Genomic DNA, 21,852 nt, shown 5'->3' on the forward strand with positions numbered 1-21,852 from the left:
TTCCTTTTTATGGAGGTGTTCTGTTTGGACCTCAGCTTGATTCCTTTATTAGTCAGGCAACAGGAGGTAAGAGCACTTTCCTCCCGGTCAGTGTTCCCAAACAGAGGATGTCCAGATTTCGGGCTTTTCGTTCCGCAGGTAGGTCTCGAGGACAATATTCCTCAGGACAATCCTCTAGAGGTCAACAACCCACTCCTAGAGAGGGTTTGCAGCGGGGACGTCAGGCCTGGTCTGCGTGACGTCCAGCTGCAAGGCCGGCAGACAAACAGTCTGCATGACGGGGTTTTTGCTCCTCCACTGTCCGTGGTGGGAGCCTGTCTTCTGCGGTTCAGGGATCGGTGGTGGCAGTCAACTTCCGATGTCTGGATTTGGGGCGTAATGAACCAGGTTTACAAGATCGATCTGCTCGGTCTTCCTCCCAGACGGTTTTTCACCGCATGGCTTCCGTCATGTCCGAGAAAGATTGGTTTTAACAGAAGCGATTCAATCCCTTCTGTCTTCCGGAGTGATTATTCCTCATTCTCAAAGAGGTTTGGGGTTTTATTCCAATCTTTTTCTTGTGACAAAACCAGACCGCTCGTTCAGACCGATTCTCAATCTAAAGGATTTAAACACTCAGGTCAGAGTGCCCATCTTCAAGATGGAATCTTTACGCTTGATCAATCTCGGCATGGAACAGGGAGAATTTATGGTGGCTCTAGACATCAAAGATGTATATCTCCATGTGCCTATTTGGAAGGGTCATCAGTCCCTACTGAGGTTTGGGTTCGGTCAGAGCACTTCCAATTTCAGCCTCTCCCGTTCGGTCTCGCCACAGCCCCGAGTATCTTTACCAAGATCATGGCGGTTATGGCGGCTCTTCTAAGGGCCAAGGGGATTACAATCATCCCTTACCTGGACGATCTGCTTTTAAAGGCAGATTCTTCTCAGAAGCTTCTGTTGCATATTCAGGTAGTAATCCAGACCCTGGAGTTGCACGGTTGGATTATCAACTTCAAAAAATTCAAGTTGATCCCATCCCAACGGATTGTGTTTCTGGGTCTCCTATTCGATACCCGTCTGAGACGGGTATTCTTTCCTCAGGACAAGATTCTAGCTTTACAGAGGATGGTGAAATCCCTGTTGGTGGTAAGGAGACCTTCCATTTATTTTGCAATGAGGCTTCTGGGCAAGATATCGTCATTCGAAGCGATCCAGTTTGCTCAGTTCCATGCACGACAGTTTCAGTTGGAACTTCTGTCGCAATGGAACAAATCTCATCGCATTCGGGCGAGTCAGGTTTTTCGCCCGTCTCCGCAGAAGCGTCTGTCGCTGATCTGGTGGCTACACAGGCAGAATCTCACCAGGGGCCGCTTGTTTTCAATTTGGAATTGGATTCTGATAACAGATGCCAGCCTTCGGGGTTGGTGGCTGTATGACTTCAGGCTCAGTTTCAGGGGCTTTGGACTTGCACAGTCCAAACTTCCAATAAATGTCTTAGAACTGCGCGCAGTGTTTCACGCTCTGAGCAGTGCGGAACACTTGCTGCAGGGAAAGCCAGTAAAGATCCAACTGGACAATGTCACAGCAGTGGCATATCTCAACCATCAGGGCGGCACCAGGAGTCCTTTGGCCATGAGGGAGACTCTCAGGATATTTTTATGGACCGAAGCTCACGTTTCGGCACTCGTTGCCGTCTTTATTCCCGGAATAGAAAATTGGGAAGCAGACTTCTAAGCAGGCAGACTCTGCATCCAGGGGAATGTTCTCTCCATCCGGAGGTGTTTCAACAGTTGGTGGTGAAATAGGGTCAACCGGATGTCGACATGATGGCATCTCTGTTGAATCACAAGGTTCCCCGCTACCGGTCCCGTGCAAGAGATCCCGGGGCAGTCGCGGTAGACGCTATGTCCGTCCCTTGGAAGTACCGCTTAGTGTACCTTTTTCCTCCAATAGCCATGCTTCCACGAGTACTGAAAAAGGTGGAGAGAGGGTGTTTCAGTGCTTCTAGTAGCGCCCGATTGGCCTCGCAGGGCTTGGTACACCAACGTACTCTTCATGGCAGGAGATCGGTCGTGGCGGTTGCCAATACGCCCAGATGTACTAACCCAGGGTCCCTTTTGTCATCAGGGTTTGCATCGTCTGGCTTTAACGGCGTGGCTGTTGAAGCCAGGATCTTAAGAGCTAAGGGTTTTTCGAGTCTGGTGGTTCAGACCATGCTCTGTGCTCGAAAGCCGGCTTCAGCCAAAATATATCATCGAGTCTGGAGGACATATATTGGTTGGTGTGAGAAGAAGGGATATCCTACATCTTCTTTTCGTCTGGCCAGGTTACTCAAGTTTCTGCAGGATGGCTTGGATGCAGGTTTGCGTCTGTTCTCTTAAGGGTCAGGTGTCGGCTCTTTCAATTTTCTTTCAAAGAAAACTTGCTGTTATACCTGATGCGCAAACTTTCATTCAAGGTGTTCTCCATGTTCAACTTACTTATATTCCTCCGGTTCCGCCATGGGATTTGACTATATGGTGTTGAGGGCTTTACAGCATCCACCGTTTGAGCCTTTAAATACAATAGATTTCAAATTTCTTACTTTGAAAACGTTTTTTTCTTTTGGCCATTTCTACGCTACGCAGAGTATCAGAGCTTGCGACTTTGTCTTGCAAGCCTCCTCTGCTAGTGTTTCATGAGGATAGGGCAGTTCTTTGAACTAAGACCTCCTTCCTCCCTAAAGTTGTATCTAAGTTTCATTTGAATCAGGATATTGTCATTCCAGCTCTAACTGATTCTTCGTCTTCTGATATCGATGACTCTATTCGTTATCTTGATGTGGTTCGTGCCTTGAGAATTTATGTTAAAAGATCTCAGAAGTTACGTAAAACTGAGGATCTTTACGATGCTCACAAAAGAGGCTGGCCAGCTTCTAAGGTGACCATTGCTAGGTGGATTACGGCTGTTATCCGCCAGGCTTACAACGGGGCTGGGGAGCCTGTCCCTGATAATCTACGGGCGCATTCTACAAGATCTGTAAGTGCTTCCTGGGCGGCTCGCCATGGTGCCTCCAGTGAACAATTGTGTAAAGCGGCCACGTGGTCTTCTGTATACACTTTCACAAAGTTTTACACATTTAATGTATTTGCCTCTAGGGATGCAAGTTTTGGGAGAAAGGTGCTTCGGGCCGTTTCTTCTGAGCGTTCCCTCCCGTGAGATAGCTATGGGATGTCCCCAAGGTCCTGGTGTCCCCCAAGGGATGTTAGAGAAAATGGGATTTTTATACTTGCGTAAAACGCTCCAGTTTCTCCTTCTGTTTGACATGTTGTTTGATTGTTAAGAGAATGTTGTGTGTGTTTAGTTTATTCTCTTTTCTTTGGTTCTCTCTATCTCCATTTCTACGGGCTTGGTTAAACATAGACTGGCCTCTAGCAGGAGGTGGGGTATAGAGGGGGTGGAGCCAGAGCTGCTGTTTTAACTAAAAGTTAAAGTACCAGCGTTTCACCTGTCCTACTCTATACCCCAAGGTCCCGGTGTCCCCCAACGGATTAAGAGAAACGGATTTTACGTAAGTATAAAAATCCCATTATTTCTCTCATCCGCTTTGGGGGACTGCTACCTTGTGGTTGTAAAGGCAAATCCAGAAGCTGGGTACTTGGAAGTTAACTGTTCAGAAAAAAAGGTACTCCCCTCTGTAACTCTACTCCAACTGCTCCGCAGTTCTGACTAAGTACCCTGGAGTCTGCCTCAAAGATTGTGGGACACCCACATACTAAAGATGGACCTATTAACTCACCCACCAGGATCTTGCTTTACCAGCATGGCTGTGAAAGCTGGCTTCCTGTCTGAAACAGTTATCTAGACTCTGCTAAATCTAGGAAACCAGTTTCAGCTAAAATTTATAACACTTTTAGGACGACTTTTAGGCTGTTGCATCTCCTTTCTTTTCAACAGTACGGTCTTGATGGTGGCAGGAGACTCTATTCCCTTAAGGTTTAGGTCTCGACCCTGACTATTTACTTTCAAACAAAAAAAAATTTTTAAGGAATTCTTGGCCAGCCATTGTATGTTCCACTTATTTGAGAGTCTTGGAGTTAGTGGCTTTTTTTCCTGTAAATCATGTTTCCTATTTTTTCGTAATAAGAGGACGTTCCTACACACCAAACTATCTTTTAGCCTAAAGTGGTTTCTGGCTTCCTCCTTAACCAGAGTTTATTCCTTCTTTAAGACCGACAACCATCTTACTTGACTTAGATCTACTTGGACAGGGCTTTAACATTGTGGAAGACAGATTATCTTCTAGTCCAGGCCTGTCCAACCTGCGGCCCTCCAGATGTTGTGAAACTACAAGCCCCAGCATGCCCTTCCAGCTATCAACAGGTTGTCTACTGGCAAAGCATGCTGGGGCTTGTAGTTTCACAACACCTGTAGGGCCGCAGGTTGGACAGGCCTGTTCTAGTCCATTGTGCACAGAAGAAATGTTGGCCAACGGCAAAGCAGTTGGTGTATTGTAGGCCTGGTGTATTTTAGCTGAGCTTATTTCAGCTTAGATAGACCAGTTCCAGTAAACCTCTCCTCTCACTCTACCATATAGTTGATTGCTCATTGGACGGCACATCATGGAGCCTCGGCTGAGCAGCTGGGTCGGGCAGCCACCTGGTCTTTGTTCCATACATTTACGAGATTCTAATTGTTTAGTGTCTTTACATCCATGGATGCTTAATTTGGACGAAAGTTTTGTGTACAGTGGTGTCTGAGATTACCCTCCCCTATGAGCAGCTTTGGAACATTCCCAAAGTATCAGTGTCCAGCAAATTGGATGAGAGAATTTTTTTTCTTTTATACTTGAGATAACTCTGAATCCATTTGGGGGGGCCCTGAGTTCCCACTTGTTATGCTTGATTGTTAAATGGTTCCTAATGAGTAAGTTTTTGGTTTCTTCTTTCTGCCCTATTCTTTAGGCTTTGTTAGTTATGAAGTAGTAAGTTTTTTTTTTTATTTTTGTTTTTTTGGAGGGGGGGGGGGTGATATAGGGGAGCAGATTTTGTTTTCCCCAAATGGATTCAGAGAAATGTAAATACAAAAATCCTTTTATTGTGCTCAGGTTTAATGAAGTGAACCAAAATCTTGAGAAATGTTTGGGTTGCAATTTTATTATTTGGGTCTGTAGAAATGGATCGTTCTTGCTTATAGTATGAAAATAAACTAAAACAAAATGTTTATCTTTGCAAAATTCAGACTTCCCTGTCCCTCAGGAACGTACTTACAAACCTTTTACATGAGTGAAATCTTTGCACTGACCTATAACAAATTGTCTAACTTGCGCCACACATATAAATGCTATTTTGCTGCTTTAATTTTAGTAGCAAAATTTGCTCAACATCACAGCAATTGGTGTTGATATGAGCCCTTTTTTATCTCTCCCCGCTCACTAAAACTTACACCATTTTAATAGGAGCTGCTGCAGCTGCTGTTATGTCCAGTTCGAAAGTGACCACTGTTCTAAGACCGGCATCTGCTCAAATGCCCTCTGGTGCTGCTGGTGCCCAGTCGGCAGCTCAGCACATCATCCACCAACCTATTCAGGTAAGTCATTCTTAAATACATATGTAGACTAGCCATGGGAAATTTACATTTGATCACCTTGGTGACTAAAGGTCACCTGATCAGTTTTAAGATTTACGCTAGAAATATATGTACATATTTAAATAATAAGTAAATTCCCCATATCATATGAATATTAAATACTGAAGAGACAGATAAGTGTGTGTTAATGACAGGGAGGTGGTGATCACATTGGGAAATTCAAATGTATAGAATGACAATGTGAAAACTATGTATTCCGGCGATATTGGACGTAATCATGCTTAACGGCCTAGTTTCATAGTTTGTGGTGTATATTTAAGGAGGTAACATAACATGTATGCGTAAAACACATTGGTTATACGAGATAAAACACCAGCATCAGTTCCATGGAACTTTTTTGCTTTAAAAACAAAAACATTTTTTAGCTTTGTTATATGTGTATAACAGACTCCAATTTATAATGAAAATGTCTTATTGCCTTGAAATAATGTTTTTGGTAATATTGTCTTTTTGCTCAGTCTCGCCCTCCAGTCACCACAGCAACTCCAGTGACACCTGCAGTAGTGGCCACAGTGTCTGCTACTCGAGCTCAGTCCCCTGTTATCACCACCACTCCGGCCCATTGTGCAGAACCAGTGCTGAGGTAAGGAACACTGATATTTCAAAGATATGGAGCATTTGTATTCCCCCTCAAAAGTACTCTTGAGGCTGTTTTGTATAGCTATGCTATTTTGAAAACACTGTCTATGTGGGCATGGATAAACATTGTTTATCGCTTTTTTTTTTTTTTTTTCCCAACCCCACCCTCAGGCCAACATTGTCAATCCAGCAGCACCCGCCTCCTGCAACAATCAGTATTCAGAGACCTGCCCAGGCGCGTGATGCTGGAACACGTATTACATTGCCCACACATCCTGCTTTGGGAGCTCAGAAGCAGCAACTGCATGCAATGGCACAGGTACTGTAATGTGAACGCTCTCCCTGTTCCATTAATAATGGGTTTTCTCTTGAGTTTCATTGGCATAAGCAAGAACAGTATTTCTAGGCCCTGCTGCCTCCTGGCGATACCCCATAAACATAACACTAACTAAGCAATTGATTTCCTGGGGCGTTTTAAAGCAACATTGTCTTCTGGTGAATATATCGAAATGCATAGATTTGGATATACTATACATTGTAATATTTCTTCTTTGATGGACAGCTTTAAGATCTTGCAGTTCTGTTTACACAGTTTCTAAGAAACAATGGGGACCTTTTAGGAAAGTGAAGTAAAAATAAAAAGAAATGGAGTAAGAAGTGAGTTGGTTAAAGGAATGCTGTTTGTCATTTTTTTTATTTTTTTTTACACTTAAATGACAAAAACTACGGCAAGTTGCCATTTTATCACAGGGCAAATTATAGCACTTTCAGATCATATGATAGCGTTACAAGAAGCAATCCAAAACTTTGGCATCTGCTTTTTTAATTCATTTTATTATTGAGGCTAAAGTGGTATTTGTTTAGTGTAATTCCGTGATAACAGTGCTTATTCACATTCTTTTTTTGGTAGAAGACTCTATTTGGTACTGGAAACCCAGTAGCCGCAGCGACTGTGGCTCCTATTTTAGCAACTAACAGCTTGCCTTGTGTGACATCTTCAGGTAAGAATAGCAGATCTAAGTAAAATAACACCGCCATAAATGGGAGAGTGGGGTTAGTTGTACATTTAAACTACAAGGTCCTGAATCATTAAGGAGAGCAAAGCAAAAAAAAAAAGTAACTTTGCACCTTTGCAAAACCATGGTGCTTTGGAGGGGGAGGGGAAATGTGGTTGCATATTTATAGTTGGGGTTGGATATGTCCTAGATGAACTTTAAATTTCAGTGTAAAATTAAAGTTATCAAGTATTTGTGTGCTACATGACAAAAAAAGCTAGTATTTTCCTTATGTACAAAATAATAAACTAATTGTATGCTTTGCATAGTAACATGGTTTTGTCAAGGATCAAGTTTACTACTTCTTTTGTATTACTCTCCTTAAAGACTCGGGCGCCCAAGACTTTATCATCTTGTTTAAGTATTTTAATGTGCATCGTTTTTTAACTGCAGAGTAGGAACTGTGATGCAGAGGTCAGCAGTTTTGTCCACTACTGAATGTCTGTCTTTACTGTCTAGTGAATTACCATTGGTTGCCAAATTGTAGTTACTGTGACATTAACAGTTTTAATTGTTTGTTTATGATCATGATGCTTAAAGTGATGACAGGCATTAGTTTACACATAGCCATGAGAACACTTCAAGTGAAAATGCATGCAACGCTGTAATGTGCAGCAATTTGATGCATACCCTATTGTGTAATCTGACTTTTTTGTGCTGCTGAATTGTGGATACAGGTGTTGCTCCCCACACACAAGTTCCTACAAGCACAATTGTTACCATGACAATGCCAACTCACTCTTCCCATGCTACTGCAGTGACTGCGTCAAGTATTCCTGTGGGTAAGTCAATTTGTTCCTTGGTACATTTGAAATTTTGAAAAACCAATGTTTAAGTGATTTTAAACCAATAATTTATCTTGTAAATAGTCATTTGCCCTAGACCAATAAAGATTAGTATTTACTGTTCATATATTTGATGTGTGTTGTCAGAAGTTTGTTTCAAGATTCAATGCCATCAGGAAGAGTAAACAGCAGGTCCTCAAAAATGACCCCCTTCAAATTGCTCTGCAAGAAAACTTTCTTCTTATTGTCTTGTTATAGTTACCTGGGCTTCATGAATTAATAATTGCGTTATGCATGAATTCAGCAGAGATTTACAATAGATGGATAAGTAGAGCATTTAAGAGCAGAGGATTTTGTAGAATGGGTATCGTGTTGAAAGGTTTAAAATAATTGCTTCTTGTTTGCCTGAAGGGTGAAGAAAAGCACATTATCTATATCCCTGCATTACCCTGTGTGGTTTCAAACTCCTTTGCTGTACTTGGGAAGATGACAAATAGTGTGGTTTATACGGGTTAATGCATCTTCTTTGCAGTTACCTGTCTCCCAGTTTTTATAGGGATATGTTAAAATATCATTTTAATTTGATCAGTATTTTACAAAATTTACTTTTGTAAGTTCCTGCATGCATTCTTTATCATGAACACATATATACTGGTAACATACATAAGTAACTAATCCATTTTTACATGGGTCTGTTGGACATACATGGACCTGATTTAAGTCTCCTCCGCACCTCCCTGGTCTGCGCACCAATCATTTGATATGGTAGATTTCCTTTTACCAATGCAAAAGTACATAACCCTCCTGCATTTACTGTACACAGTTTCAGTCTGGAGCACTTAAGGGATTAATATTGATCTGTTGGAGCCATATAACTAACATTGGCGATGAATAGAATAATTATAGTGTTAAGCACACACTATCCATAGTGCTATGTCTGCAGGTCCTTTCTCACTGACATTTCACACATATCACACATAGCTTTCACAAACCAGATCATAATTTTTTTATTTTAACCCCTCCCCCCTCAATATTTTTGTCTCCAAGCAAGTACTTATATAGCGGTTACTTGACTTGGCTGTTAGTAGCAGTTGCTCTGGCTTTGATCCAGGGGTCTCGGAGATGTAAGAAACGTTATGTCCTCCAAGATGCTTGTCTGTTTTGTCTTTTTGTTTTTATTAATCAAAACTTCATCTTTTTCTGTACATTTATGTAGTTATTTCCAGCAATCTCCTTCATTCTGGTATTTTTCAGCTAAGGTTGTCCCACAGCAGATCACTCACACGTCACCTCGGATACAGGCAGAGTATGGTGCAGAGAGAGGTAACCTGATACCTATCTCTGGTCACAGAGCCTCCCCCAACCCCTTGACCATGGAGGCCAGGAGTGAAAACAGGTATGGTGATTGCAGCAAATTAGCACAGGAAATAGTACTGATATACTCTTCATTAGGTCTACAGTGGCTCAGTGTTAATGAACATATAAATGTATTCATGTAAGCTCTTTTTCTGTTGCCTGAGACTCAATTTCTTTCTGTATCACAGGCAGCCTGTCCCAGTGCAGCTACAGTACTTTTTACCCACATATCCTCAATCTGCATATCCACTGGCTGCTCACACCTATACCCCCATAACCAGTTCTGTGTCCACTATTCGTCAGTACCCAGGTCAGTGTGCAGAGAACGTGTAAAGATGAACTGTTCTTTTAATATGTCTGTAGGTGAAGACTTTGTGGTTTCAGTAAAGGCAGACAGATGCTGCTCTTCTCTTGTCTGGTTACTGTGGTGGCATAGTGAGCATGCTCCTGCTGTTTATGCACTCCATTTATACTAATTGGTGATGTAGAAGTAAATATGTAACTTTAACACATAGTAAATGTAACATGCTACATATGTTAATCTGTTTTAATGTGCAGTCTACACACTTTAAATTTGTGCTCTAATATGTTAAAATCTCCATTCGTTTAATCCCAACAATCATTTTGATATTTGCTTATAGGATTTCCTGGTATTAATACTGTGGTATAAAAATTGCTAAATTTTAGTGACCCTTATCTTATATTGATATTACTTTTCAATGTTTGTTCTCGGCATAATATTGGATGCATTCTTAGTTTCAGCTCAAGCTCCAAACTCTGCCATCACAGCCCAGTCAGTGGCATCCACTGTCCACTTAAACCCGATGCAGCTGATAAATGTTGATACATCCCACACACGCCATATTCAGGGGATCCAACCTGCTCCTGTCAGTGCACAGGGTATGCAGCCTACACCATTTGGCACCCAAGGAATCCAGGCCACACCTATTGGCACCCAAGGAATCCAACCACCTCCAATTGGCACCCAGGGAATCCATCCAGGAGCATCAATTACTACTCAGGGTGTCCAGACTCCAAGCTCCCAGCAAGCTTCAAGTGATGCAAAGACTTCTGGTAGGATCATACACACACTATTCTAATCAGAAATATAAAATGCTTTTATATAGAAGATCATTAATTGTACAGAATTGTTTGTGTGTGTGTATGTATGTATGTATGTGTGTATGTATGTATGTGTGTGTGTATGTGTGTATATATATATATATATATATATATATATATATATATATATATATATATATATATATATATATATATATATATATATATATATATATATATATATATATAATTTCTCTATCTATCTCTATCCCACCATACCCCTACTAGAGTCTAGCAACATCATCCACTCTCACCTAGTGATATTTCCTTCTCCATCATAGGCAACTCTCTTCGGTAATTAGTGCCACATTAAATACAAATTGTGCAGGATAGTGAAAATTCATTGATCTACACATAGAGAAGATAATGTGGTAACTACTGCAGCGCTGCTATACAGGAATATTTATTCCAACAATAAGTGTAAGAACCCACCTTCTCTGAGATGCAGGACAATTTGTCACGTTTCAGTCACTCCCTAATGCAGGCGGCCTGGTTTCCTCTTTATATGCTGACCTTAAATCCGTATTTAATCCGCCATTAAAATAAAAATTGAGTTAAAGTGGGAGGCAGATTTGGAAGAGACTTTAGATGATATTGATTGGCAAGAATTTAGTGAGACTTTGGCTTTCAGTTTAATTTGTGTGAAAATGTAGAGAAAACGCATACAAGTTCCTATATCGTTGGTATTATGTACCCCCTGAGAATACACAAAATCAACCCAGGTGTCTCAAATACCTGCTGGAGAGGTATTACAGAGGGCTGATTCCTTCACCTTTGGTGGTTCTGCCCCAGACTTTTGGAATTAAATTAAGACCCCTCTCTCTACCAAATTCTTACTCCTTCCTCTAGGGGTACATTCAGCCACATGACATCAGAATGCTAAATTGGACATGCAATCTCCACTGCAAGCTGGCAGTGGAGATTGTCTAAATTGTTTGGAACCTACGATGTTGCCTGAATTATTTTCCTCTGCATACCCCTTCCTTCTACTGCCCTGCTGCGGGCTGCTATCCTGTTTTCTCTATTTTCATTCCTGTTAGCTTTTGCTGTTCCCACAAAAAAAATAATTTAAAAATTGATCCAACATTTTACATTTTGACTTATTTAACGTTCTTCTTGATAGATATTACACGTTTTCTTCTGAAAACTATGTATTAAACTGACTATATACATGTTTAACTTCCTTGTATTTGGATCACCTTCTAAATAATGTCTTTATCCATATAAAATATATTGTGATCTTTTACAAATAAACTGTAGCTGAATGGATTGAGAGACTAGTCACTATATGTCATACTTTCTTTCCTGTTTCTCATTGTAGTGGTTCTTGCGGAAGGAGCCACAATAGTTGCCAATCCTTTAACCAGCACTTTCACTACAGCCCCAGGCAGTGCTTCAGTCATGCAGAGTCACAATCAAAGTCCAGGCATTGGCAGTGCCCCTGCCCAGGGCTCCTCTCCTCGGCCTAGCATATTGCGCAAGAAGCCTGCCACTGATGGGTAAGATATGAGACTTTTTAGATTTTTCCCCATTTGATGTCTGGTAAATAATTCTGTTCTTTTCTTTTGCTGCCTTCAAACTGAACAGCCCTGTAGCATTGTGTTATCTGTTTTATAGAGTGCAACAACACTGTTACAACAAAGCAAAAATAAAAACCGTGAAGTAGTGGCGAGTTCTGAACTGAATAGGGGATGTTGGGAGTGTATGAGAGCACAGGATAATATTATAAACTGAATATTATTCTTGCCAGTTCAGTTAGGTTAAGATTGAGAATTGATAGATACTCCATTAATGTGTTTATCCATGGAAATGCGTATATAAACTATATACTAGATGGTACATGTTCCCTACTTAAGTGCACAAAATGTTCCCTCAGTCATCTAATCTTTGTTGGATAAACTATTACATTTTTGCATATCTGGTGGGTATGCCCAGTAATTCAACAGTTTTGACCTATAATATTGCAACTATTTGAACAGGTTACCAGTGTTCAAATGCTTAATGACCCATTTATAGTATTGCTGGACAGCCCCATCCGACTTATTAATAAGCCTTTTGATAGCAGCATTAAACTTATACATTTATGTAAGTTTCAAATGGCATCTGAACCCCACCGCCCAACCCTTCTCTACTCCCACACACTATCCCCTATTCTCCTTTGAGTCCGTTTTTTCTAAGTGTCTCACTGGAGAGGCCGTATTGCACAGATGCCACATATGGCAGCTTAAACTTTTTTTTGTTTTTCAATTCTGCCGCCACAGCGGCTGTCAAGGGAAGACAACAGGTGCAGAGGGACTTGGCGGATATCATAGAGCTCGGGATTGCGCACCAGAGGCGCGGCCATGGTAAGTTATAACTCTCTCCTCGCTGGTCAGTTATTGATACTCGGGGCTTGCACAGATGGAATATGCAGAGCCTCTGTGCCGGTAAAGATTTGATATGTTGTACGGCATAACAGCCCCTCACTAGGCGCTTAGTGACTGTTGGTGCACCATTTCTTAAATGTTGGCCATTTATTGCTGGGCTGTATCCCCTTTTCAATTTAAATTTCCTCCTTGGTGGCCTTTTTCCACACAGTGGAAAGCCCACTTAAATTGTCAGACACAGAGACCCACTCTGCTTCTCTCCTCTATCTCTTGCTGCAGATAAGTTATAGAGTGGGGACTTACCCTGTTTTGTGGGGTATTGTAGTCATAATCTTTATTTCAGATTGTGTACTACAGTTGTCCCCCTGTTTTCTCGTCTTTTTCCGTCATTTCAGGGCAAAGGAAGTAGTTCCATATCCAAGTCCAAGGGCCAAAAACATTTTATCTTTTTCCTGTTCAAAATGTTAGACATAATTGTAAAGTGGGCTATCTGGGCCCGACGCTCAGTGCCCATTGTGTGAGGCTGAAGGCAGGATGCCACTTTTGCAAGATGGGTTACACCACCAACAGGCCTAACCAGCCTGGGCTAAGTCATTAGCACAATCTATTGCAGAGTTTACTGCATGTTCCAGGGTGGCAAGCAAAGATGTCATTCCTTCAGCTCTCCCCTCACACGCTCCGATAAGGAACCATTTTTAAGGTGGGGGTGTTTGCCACTTTCTCCTCATACTATCTCTAAATAGCCATCTTGGACTCAAATCCTTGCCAAATCTGTACAGGGTATAGTGAGAGGTCTTTCTCATCCTTGGAGTATTCCTCTATAGCAAGGCATCACATGTGCCAGAGTCCTTGAACTGGAAAGATCAAACTCGAAGTTTTTCTGACAGGAGTAAGGTGAATTGTCTTATGATTCAGATCAGGAGGATTCCACGTGTTTTGTTGAGAATTGCGCTAGGAGATTTGGTGCTGTACATCCGCGGGCCCATAGCATTCAGGACACTGAAGAGCTAGTTACTCCAGGCATAACATTGTTCAAAAGAAAAACTTTTCCTCTCAGATAGAGAATTTGCTTTGTGAAGCGTGGACCAACCTGATAAGCGTCTTCAGGCCTTCAATAGGCTGCAGTTCTTTCATTCTCTTCCTAGTGAGTATACTGAAAGGTGGATGCCCCGTAGAGTGCTTGTAAAAGACCACAATGATTTCCATTCCCAGTGTCGTGGCTCTACAAGAGGATACTGATAGGAAATGTGAGGACATGTTAAAAATGTATCTTTTTAGAAACATCAGCTTGGGTTAATAAGGCAGTGGGACTAATTGGGACTAGAATTTTAGCCTCAGTGGTCGCTCAGGGCCTGGGAAGCTGACGCAGAGTCTAAACTCTTGAGTCGCTACTTTTTGCTGGCAATGTCCTGTTTGATAATTTTATCGTGTTCAGGGCCAGTTAGGCCACAAGGGTAAACATGCTCATAAATGCTCCCCCAATGTAGAGATTCTAGATTTAGTTCACTTTGCTTCTCAGGAAAAGCTAGTGGTCTTCATTCCAGAGAGCAATCCTCTGCCATGTGTGGAGGACAATAAAGAGGGAAACTGACATAGTAACCTAAGCAATTGGCCTTCATACCCTTAGAAAACAGTCAGCATAACAGTAGCAATGAGGGTCCAATGGAGTGACATTCATTCCTTAACTGTTAATCAAGGCAGCAGTTTCTCATCAAGACTTTGATCAACCTGATTTTAACAGCCTGGCTGTTGAAGTCTGGGTTTTTCTAACGGAGTGAATGAAACCATGTTTACCAGTTATGGCTAAAAATTCTCATAGAATGTTGAATACCTCTATCTCTCTGTGCAAGAGAAAAAAGGCATTTCCTACCTCTTTTACACTAGTCCTGTTATGTCTACTCTTGTAAGAGAGCCTGGATAGCACTTTGAGACTTGGTGATTTAAAGGTTTAGATCTCAGCCCTGTCTGTCGTCTTTCAGAAGATGCTGGCACTGTTGCCAAAAGTACAGATTCTGTTTGCCTGCAGTTCTGCATGTGAAAACTCCCATACATTCCTTCTATAGATCCTTGTGGAATCTAAACTTAGTCTTGACTGCCTTACAGCATCTTCCTTTTAAACCCTTTGAGTTGGTGGAGTTGAAATTCATGGAAGATGACTTTTGACGGATCTCTACAATGAAAGAGTTTTTGAAACTAGGGTCTCTTGTCTTTCAGATGTCTGTATATAATTTTTTTTCATGAAGACAGGGCTCTTCTACCTTTCAGCTGAATGTAATGTCCAGTTTCCACCTCAATCAAGATATAGTCTTTCCAGCCTTAGGTCATGGTTAGTCTCCTGAAAAAGTGTCTCTTGCTGCATATCAGGACTCTGAAAACATACTTTTTAATAGGATTTTAGAGTTTTGTAAGACCGATAACCTTTTTCTTCTCTGATGAACAAATGAGGTTGGCCTGCAGCCAAGCACATGTTTGCTAGATGGATTAGTTCGGTAACTTCACAGAATTGTATTTGAGCATTTAAACCTGTTCCTGAAAATGTGAGGGCACATTCTACCAGATTAGTGAGTGCCTTCTAGGCTGCACTGTGCCTAGGATGAGCAGCTGTGTTGAACGGCCACCTGGTCCTCTGTCCATACAATTCCAAAGTTTTACACGTATTTCCTTTTATTTGAATGCAGTATAAAGTGTGTATGGGGGGGGTCTGATCATTTTTTCTACTAGGGGGCAGCATAAAATATAACTTGCAGTAAGGGATATGAATTGAAAAAAACAAAGTGTATGCTGTTGCCACGTGTATATTTGCTCTTTATGTATTCTTTCACTTACAGCTTAGTCACTTTGTCCTGTTTTTGTATTTTTTTTTTTTTTTGCAGGTTATCTGTTAGGAAAAGTCTGATTCCTCCACACCCAGGAGATGCAGTAAGCCCACGTCATGACAACTCTCTGAGAAGCACCTCTGCTTCCCCACGACCAGCTGGGTAACGTCAGTTTTAATGCAAAAAAAAAATAAATCCTAAACATTTGGTTGTTTAAGACCCATGTGCTTATCTCTAGCAAAATTAACTTGTGCAGTAACATTTAACACAATATATTTGGGTGGGGGGTGCATATTCGAAAACGAGGGGCGGTGGGTGTCAATCACAGGTTTAGTGTCAATTTCGCATCACAGGGGAATGTCAAACTTCGAGGGAGAGGGCACCTCTATAAAAGAAAGCGTTTGTTTTCCAGCAGTTTACTTGCTGGTAAACATTAAAGACAGTGCTTCTTACTTGGCGGAGTCTTTTGTGTATAAGCAACATTTCTGCATTATCTGACCACTTAGAAAAAAATATTGGTGTCAAACAGCATTTATGCAGTATCTGGTTGCTGTTAAAAATTCTATCTGTGTTGAGCCAGCTGTTACCCATAATGAGTAAGAAATTAAATCAGAAAACAACAATCTTAAGTTTCTTTTAGAAATATGAAAGTACGAACACAACAGAGCCAGAGATTTCCACAATTTACATTGCGGACAAGGCAGGTCCATCTTATGATTGTCTATTTCATATGAAAAATGCTTCTCTAAACATTGCATATTGGGAGTAAATAGTGACTAGTTTAAAATATTTTAGTGGTAGTTGGTAAAAGATAATGGATGATGTGTTCCATGTGTATTAAATATGGAAAGATACCGGCCACAAACAAGGAAGTGACCATGAGCAATGTAAATTACACTGATTCATGTTCAAATATACTTCAAAACGTGTTTTTGAAGAAACTGGGTTAGGGGAAATTGAGCGATCAATTTAAATTTTGAGTAACTTGCAGAGAGATGCTTTTGTGGGGGCTTTAAGATCTATGTATTGGTTGGAAAAAATAACTACCACATACTACATTATATGGAAATTTGCTTGAGCACTCCAAGGATATGGGTTGTAAGCATCTTGATATTGGAAAGAATACAAATTACACTTTGGAAAGACTGATGCAAGAATTCGACATCCTAGCCTCACAAATAAGATGTGAATTGTTTAAACATTTGCGTTCGTCAGATTACTTCAGTGTTCTGTGTGATGAAACCACAGACATCTCAGTTTTGAAGCAGCTTATTATATTCCTTTTAATACTTTGTAAACGTAAAAAAGAGATTACTGTGAGTTTTATATCGATATGTAGTATCACTGATGGCAAAGCTGAAACTAACAAAATAATTGAAAAAGTCGCCAATATATGGTTGAAAAAATCTAGTTTGGTGGGTCTAGGCCAGGCTTGGCTAACCTGTGGCATTCCAGGTGTTGTGAAACTACAAGCCCTAGCATGCTTTGCCAATATATAGCAGCTTATTGCTGGAAGGGTTTGCTGGGACTTGTAGTTTCACAACACCTAGAGTGCCACAGGTTAGCCAAGCCTGGTCTAGGCTCTGATGGAGCAGCTATCAAGATTGGGAAGCACAAAGGAGTAGCAAAACTATTAAAAGATGAACACCCGGAGTAATGGTCAACTATCAATGTATGCCTCTTGCTAGTGCCCAAGCAGCTGCTGAGGTGCCTCATTTAGAAAAATTTAATGATATCTTAAGTTAGAATGGCTGGTTTAACTGAAATCCAGAATATTTTTAGCAGTCCTCAGATTAAATTTAAATTGGCTAGTGACACTAGGTGGCAGTCTGTTGACTTTGCTGTACAGTCTTTAAGAGAATCCTTGGTGAGTGTCATTGCTGCACTGAACGTAATAACATCACAGCTGAAGGTTTAAGCAAATATGAGAACATACAATTTCACATCTTCACTTATGATGCTTTCAGATGTTCTACCTCATTTGTCTAAATTATCTAAAGTTTGGAAAAGGCAAGATGTGAATTTATCAGAAATAAACCCCATTTTAGATCCTACAAAACTATGCATTATGGAATTGAAACACACACCTGCTACTTATTTTGAACATCTACATCTTGCTGGTGAATGGTCAGGCCTTCACATAAATTATTCCGATGCTAATGCTACTGCTCTTAAGATGAATATCTATGGTAAATACATAGACACAGTTATTAACCATCTAGAAGCAAGATTTCCAGATATGCCAATTATATCCTATTTTTCAAGAGTTTTCAATACAGACAGCCATGATCAAGATGAGGCTTGTGAGATTCTTTTTCAGGATTATTCTAAAAATGAATGTCCTGCAATCCTAAACTAAGAAAAGAGTAAACTAGAATGGGCAGTTGCATCCAAATTGTTTGAGCTAGAGACCTACAAAAATCTAGATTCAAAACAAGTAATGCAAACCTTTTCAACAACGGCTCATAGAATATTTTCCAAACTTGGCAAAACTAGTAATTGGACTGACCATACCTGTAAGCACAGCTGAATGTGAAAGAGGATTTTCTACTCTAAAACAAATTTAAAACCTGTTTAAGGAATCGCATGAAGCAGAGCACACTGAATAATCTGATGCTGATTTCATTAGAGGGACCAGATCCTACAGACTTTGAGTATGAAAAAGCTGCAGACGACTGGGCCTCTGTGAAGAATTCATCATCGTCACCATTTATTTATATAGCGCCACACAGACAGAGAGAAAGAGTAGGGTCAATTTTGATAGTAGACAGTTAACCTACCAGTATGTTTTTGGAGTGTTGGAGGAAACCGGAGCACCCGGAGGAAACCCCCGCAAACACGGGGAGAACATACAAACTCCACATAGATAAGGCCCTGGTCGGGAATTGAACTCATGACCACAGCGCTGTGAGGCAGAAGTGCTAACCACTTAGCCACTGTGCTGCCCACCAAAGAATTAATATATAAAATGTTAATCTAGAGGTTAATTCAATCTAAGGTCAGGATTTCAACATTTAATTTGTGCAAAGGCCCCCACCCAGCTACTTTTTGATGCCACCCGGCAAGTAAAATTTTCTGGGGAGAACACTAATACGTCTGACCTAGTCTAACCATAAAGAATTGTAAGCTTTGGAATTGGATAGCTAATATTTTGCAGCGATTACAATGTAAGATTTGATAAAAAAAAAAAAATTCCCCTAGTGTTTTTTTATTTTAATTTTCTCTGCGATTTCTCATTTTATATAAGTAGCTTTGTGGTATTTGTGCCTTTTCATTTTTCTTAAATTTATACATATATACATTCTCTTACCATGCAGTGCCAAGCCTAAAGCTGAACTTCACATTTCTATGGCACCAGGAGTGACTGGGGATCCTGGCACAGGTGGTGAGCAGCCGAGTGCAGCTGCATCTCTCCCTTCTTCTCATCATCCTGCAGCAGCTGTACCCAGCCCTCCCTCTCAGTCCGTGCCTGGACCCCTCCCCAATAGCATGCACGTTCCCCCAGCTGCCGTCCCTGCCTTATCAGCACCTCCACCTCTCTTGAGCAGTGCACCTTCTGGGGCAGCCATCCCCGAGACCAAAGTGAAGGAAGAGGCTGAACCAATGGACATAACGAGACCAGTTTCAGGTATACAACTTTCTACGGTACTAGAATTCTCATTTGCTTCTTCAAGGCCAGTCTAAATAAAACCTCTACATCAATGTTTTATTCTGTAAATGACCTCTTTGAAAATGTTGATGGGACACTTATTGTAGTTTTTTGTTTTACCAGCAGTGCCCCCTCTGACTTCAGGATCCATCTCCTCCCCACTAGCTCTACTAGCCAATAACATCTCTGTGCCTATTGGTGAATTGTTGCCAGGAGCCTCACCCCGCAAGAAACCACGCAAGCAGCAGCACGTTATATCTACTGAGGAGGGTGACATGATGGAGACAAATAGCACAGATGAAGAAAGATGTCATGCAGTAAAGCCTTTAACATCCCGGCCCGAGAAGCGCAAGTCTCCTCCCAAGGAGTACATAGGTAGAGAAATCACTAAATCTGGTTAAAACAAAGCAACCTTTAAGAATACCTGGAGTTTAATTTTTCGTGGCAATGCTCCCTAAATTATGTATTTGTTGTGCTAAACAGAAACGTGAACTCTGTGGAAAACCTGTTTATTTCATATATGCATCTGTAAAGGGGATTGTATGGGAATTTTAAGGCGTTTTTGGTCTCTTCTATAATTTGTCTCATTCATTTTCTTGTTACACTGCAGATGAGGAAGGTGTACGTTATGTCCCAGTTAAGCCTCGGCCTCCTATTACCCTTCTGCGCCAGTATCGTAATCCTTGGAAAGCTGCTTATCATCATTTCCAACGCTATAGCGATGTACGGGTCAAAGGTCAGTAATCTGAGAGCAGATTATGTAGTGGAGTGAAAAATGTCTACAACATACATTGTTCTGTGACCAAAATGAGCGCCTCGTTGCAGGATTATAATGTGGTGCTAGGACTCCAATAATGGATGTGTAGACTTCTAGAAAGAATCTAGCAGGCTATGAAAAACTGTGCGAGTGACAGTATGGAAACTATTTTTAATGTAGAATATAGTGAGTAAACTGTGCTGTGTATACAAAGGAAATATGTAGACTATAATATGACAGACTTGCTTAGAGTGTATACAAGACCATATATTTTCCTCACAGTTCCTGTATAATCATATAAGCAACTGATATAGTTTACAGTAAACATAATACAGTTACATTAATGATAGAAAACCATATCGCAGACAATCTCTTCCAATTGACTACTTGATCACTATTGCTTTTTAACTGGTTCTTTGACTGCTCAAGAGGAATATGTACTGCTGGGGTGAGAGGTTGGAGAGAGTGGAATGCTGGAGTCTGGTTTATAAGGCCCAGCTTGGCACACCCAGAATTCAGTGCGCCCATTTGTGTGGGGTGATTTAATGCACTCCGTGCATTGGCACCAGGCTGACCTGTTTGTCTTTCATGGGTGTAGATGCGCAGCCACTCTGCATGTGCCGGACTATGATGTGTAGTGTACACCGTGTGACTCCCACGTGGTTGGGTGGAAGTGGATCTGGAGCATTTGACTTCTTTACACTAGGAAAGTCTGTATTGGTCCATATCTATATTTAACCCAGTCTTTTAAGTGATTAGGTTTGTTAAAATCTTCCACTACTTTCATCTGTGTATAACCACATAACACCATGTTATTTATGCTACAGTTCCTTGTGGTTCTATTTCCTTACAGAAGAGAAGAAGTTAACATTGCAGGAGATTGCCAACCAGAAGGGAATTGCTTGCCGTGTGCAAGGCTGGAAAACTCATCTTTGTGCTGCTCAGCTGCTCCAGCTAGTGAGTGTTTAGGTTTTTAAAGCATTTTTCCTTCCGTCATTCTTTAAAATGTGTATATCAACATGTGTGTTACACCCTCAGACTAAACTGGAGCAAGATGTCTTTGATCAGTTAACTGTGCTGCAAGAAGGTCTCATCCCCAAAAAGAAAACTGCCACAGATGATGATTTGCACAGGATCAATGAACTAATACAGGCAAGTCATGCTTATTTTAATTTGTACAATTATTTGGGATGACTCACCACAGCTTAAATTAGTGTTTTTCAGTATACTTAAGGGAATTCTCTTGCCACCTTTTAATTGTCATATTTTTTTTTACTTTACTGTAAGAGCATTGTATCGGGGGGGAGGGGAGGGGGGGGGGGGGGTTAGAGAAGCAATCTTTCTCTTTCATACAATCTGGGGAACACTGCTACCATGGGGTTGTATATGTGGAGCCTGGGAGTTGGCACTTAAATTAATTTGTTTACTTTGCTGACTGAACTCCTTCCCCCTGTAGCCTCAGTGTCCAAGGAGTTGGGCTTAGTGTGGCTGCTACCTTTTGCTGGTATTATTTTATTCATTATTCTCAAACTTAGAAACAAAGGGTGCATGTGATGCACTGCAGCAAATACACTTGCTGGGTCAGTAATGGAAAGTTTCCCATTACTGGGTCCCAGCTTTCACAAGGTGCACAGGACGCAACAGGCAGAAACTGCTTGCAGAACCAGGGTAGAATGCCTGGATAAAAATGAGGACACTGGTGGTGTAACAGACCACTGTCACTCAGAGCCAAGAGAGGAGCTTATCGGCACCTATTT

At 41.1% G+C, this 21,852-nt stretch overlaps 1 protein-coding gene and 1 long non-coding RNA gene across 12 annotated transcripts in view; one reads left to right on the forward strand and one right to left on the reverse strand.

Annotated features, from left to right (window-relative positions):
• The window catches only part of LOC142143738 (uncharacterized), a 713,023-nt gene that overhangs the window by 244,938 nt on the left and 446,233 nt on the right, over positions 1–21,852 (reverse strand). The window lies entirely within an intron of this gene.
• Positions 1–21,852, forward strand: part of SAP130 (Sin3A associated protein 130) — a 40,413-nt gene that overhangs the window by 11,149 nt on the left and 7,412 nt on the right. For 4 of the 11 annotated variants that reach the window (XM_075201826.1, XM_075201829.1, XM_075201830.1 and 1 more), the window contains 16 exons: positions 5,420–5,550; positions 6,069–6,193; positions 6,361–6,508; positions 7,100–7,190; positions 7,922–8,026; positions 9,284–9,425; positions 9,574–9,695; positions 10,142–10,459; positions 11,829–12,006; positions 12,769–12,852; positions 15,747–15,851; positions 19,007–19,317; positions 19,462–19,713; positions 19,949–20,074; positions 20,949–21,052; positions 21,134–21,247. In XM_075201826.1, the coding sequence (XP_075057927.1) occupies positions 5,420–5,550; positions 6,069–6,193; positions 6,361–6,508; positions 7,100–7,190; positions 7,922–8,026; positions 9,284–9,425; positions 9,574–9,695; positions 10,142–10,459; positions 11,829–12,006; positions 12,769–12,852; positions 15,747–15,851; positions 19,007–19,317; positions 19,462–19,713; positions 19,949–20,074; positions 20,949–21,052; positions 21,134–21,247 (2,456 nt within the window). The remainder of the gene's footprint in view (positions 1–5,419; positions 5,551–6,068; positions 6,194–6,360; positions 6,509–7,099; positions 7,191–7,921; positions 8,027–9,283; positions 9,426–9,573; positions 9,696–10,141; positions 10,460–11,828; positions 12,007–12,768; positions 12,853–15,746; positions 15,852–19,006; positions 19,318–19,461; positions 19,714–19,948; positions 20,075–20,948; positions 21,053–21,133; positions 21,248–21,852) is intronic. The other 7 variants (XM_075201831.1, XM_075201833.1, XM_075201834.1 and 4 more) reach the window with 4 other exon arrangements.

This window comes from Mixophyes fleayi, chromosome 3, assembly GCF_038048845.1.
Source record: "Mixophyes fleayi isolate aMixFle1 chromosome 3, aMixFle1.hap1, whole genome shotgun sequence".
Classification (NCBI taxonomy): Eukaryota; Metazoa; Chordata; class Amphibia; order Anura; family Limnodynastidae; genus Mixophyes; species Mixophyes fleayi.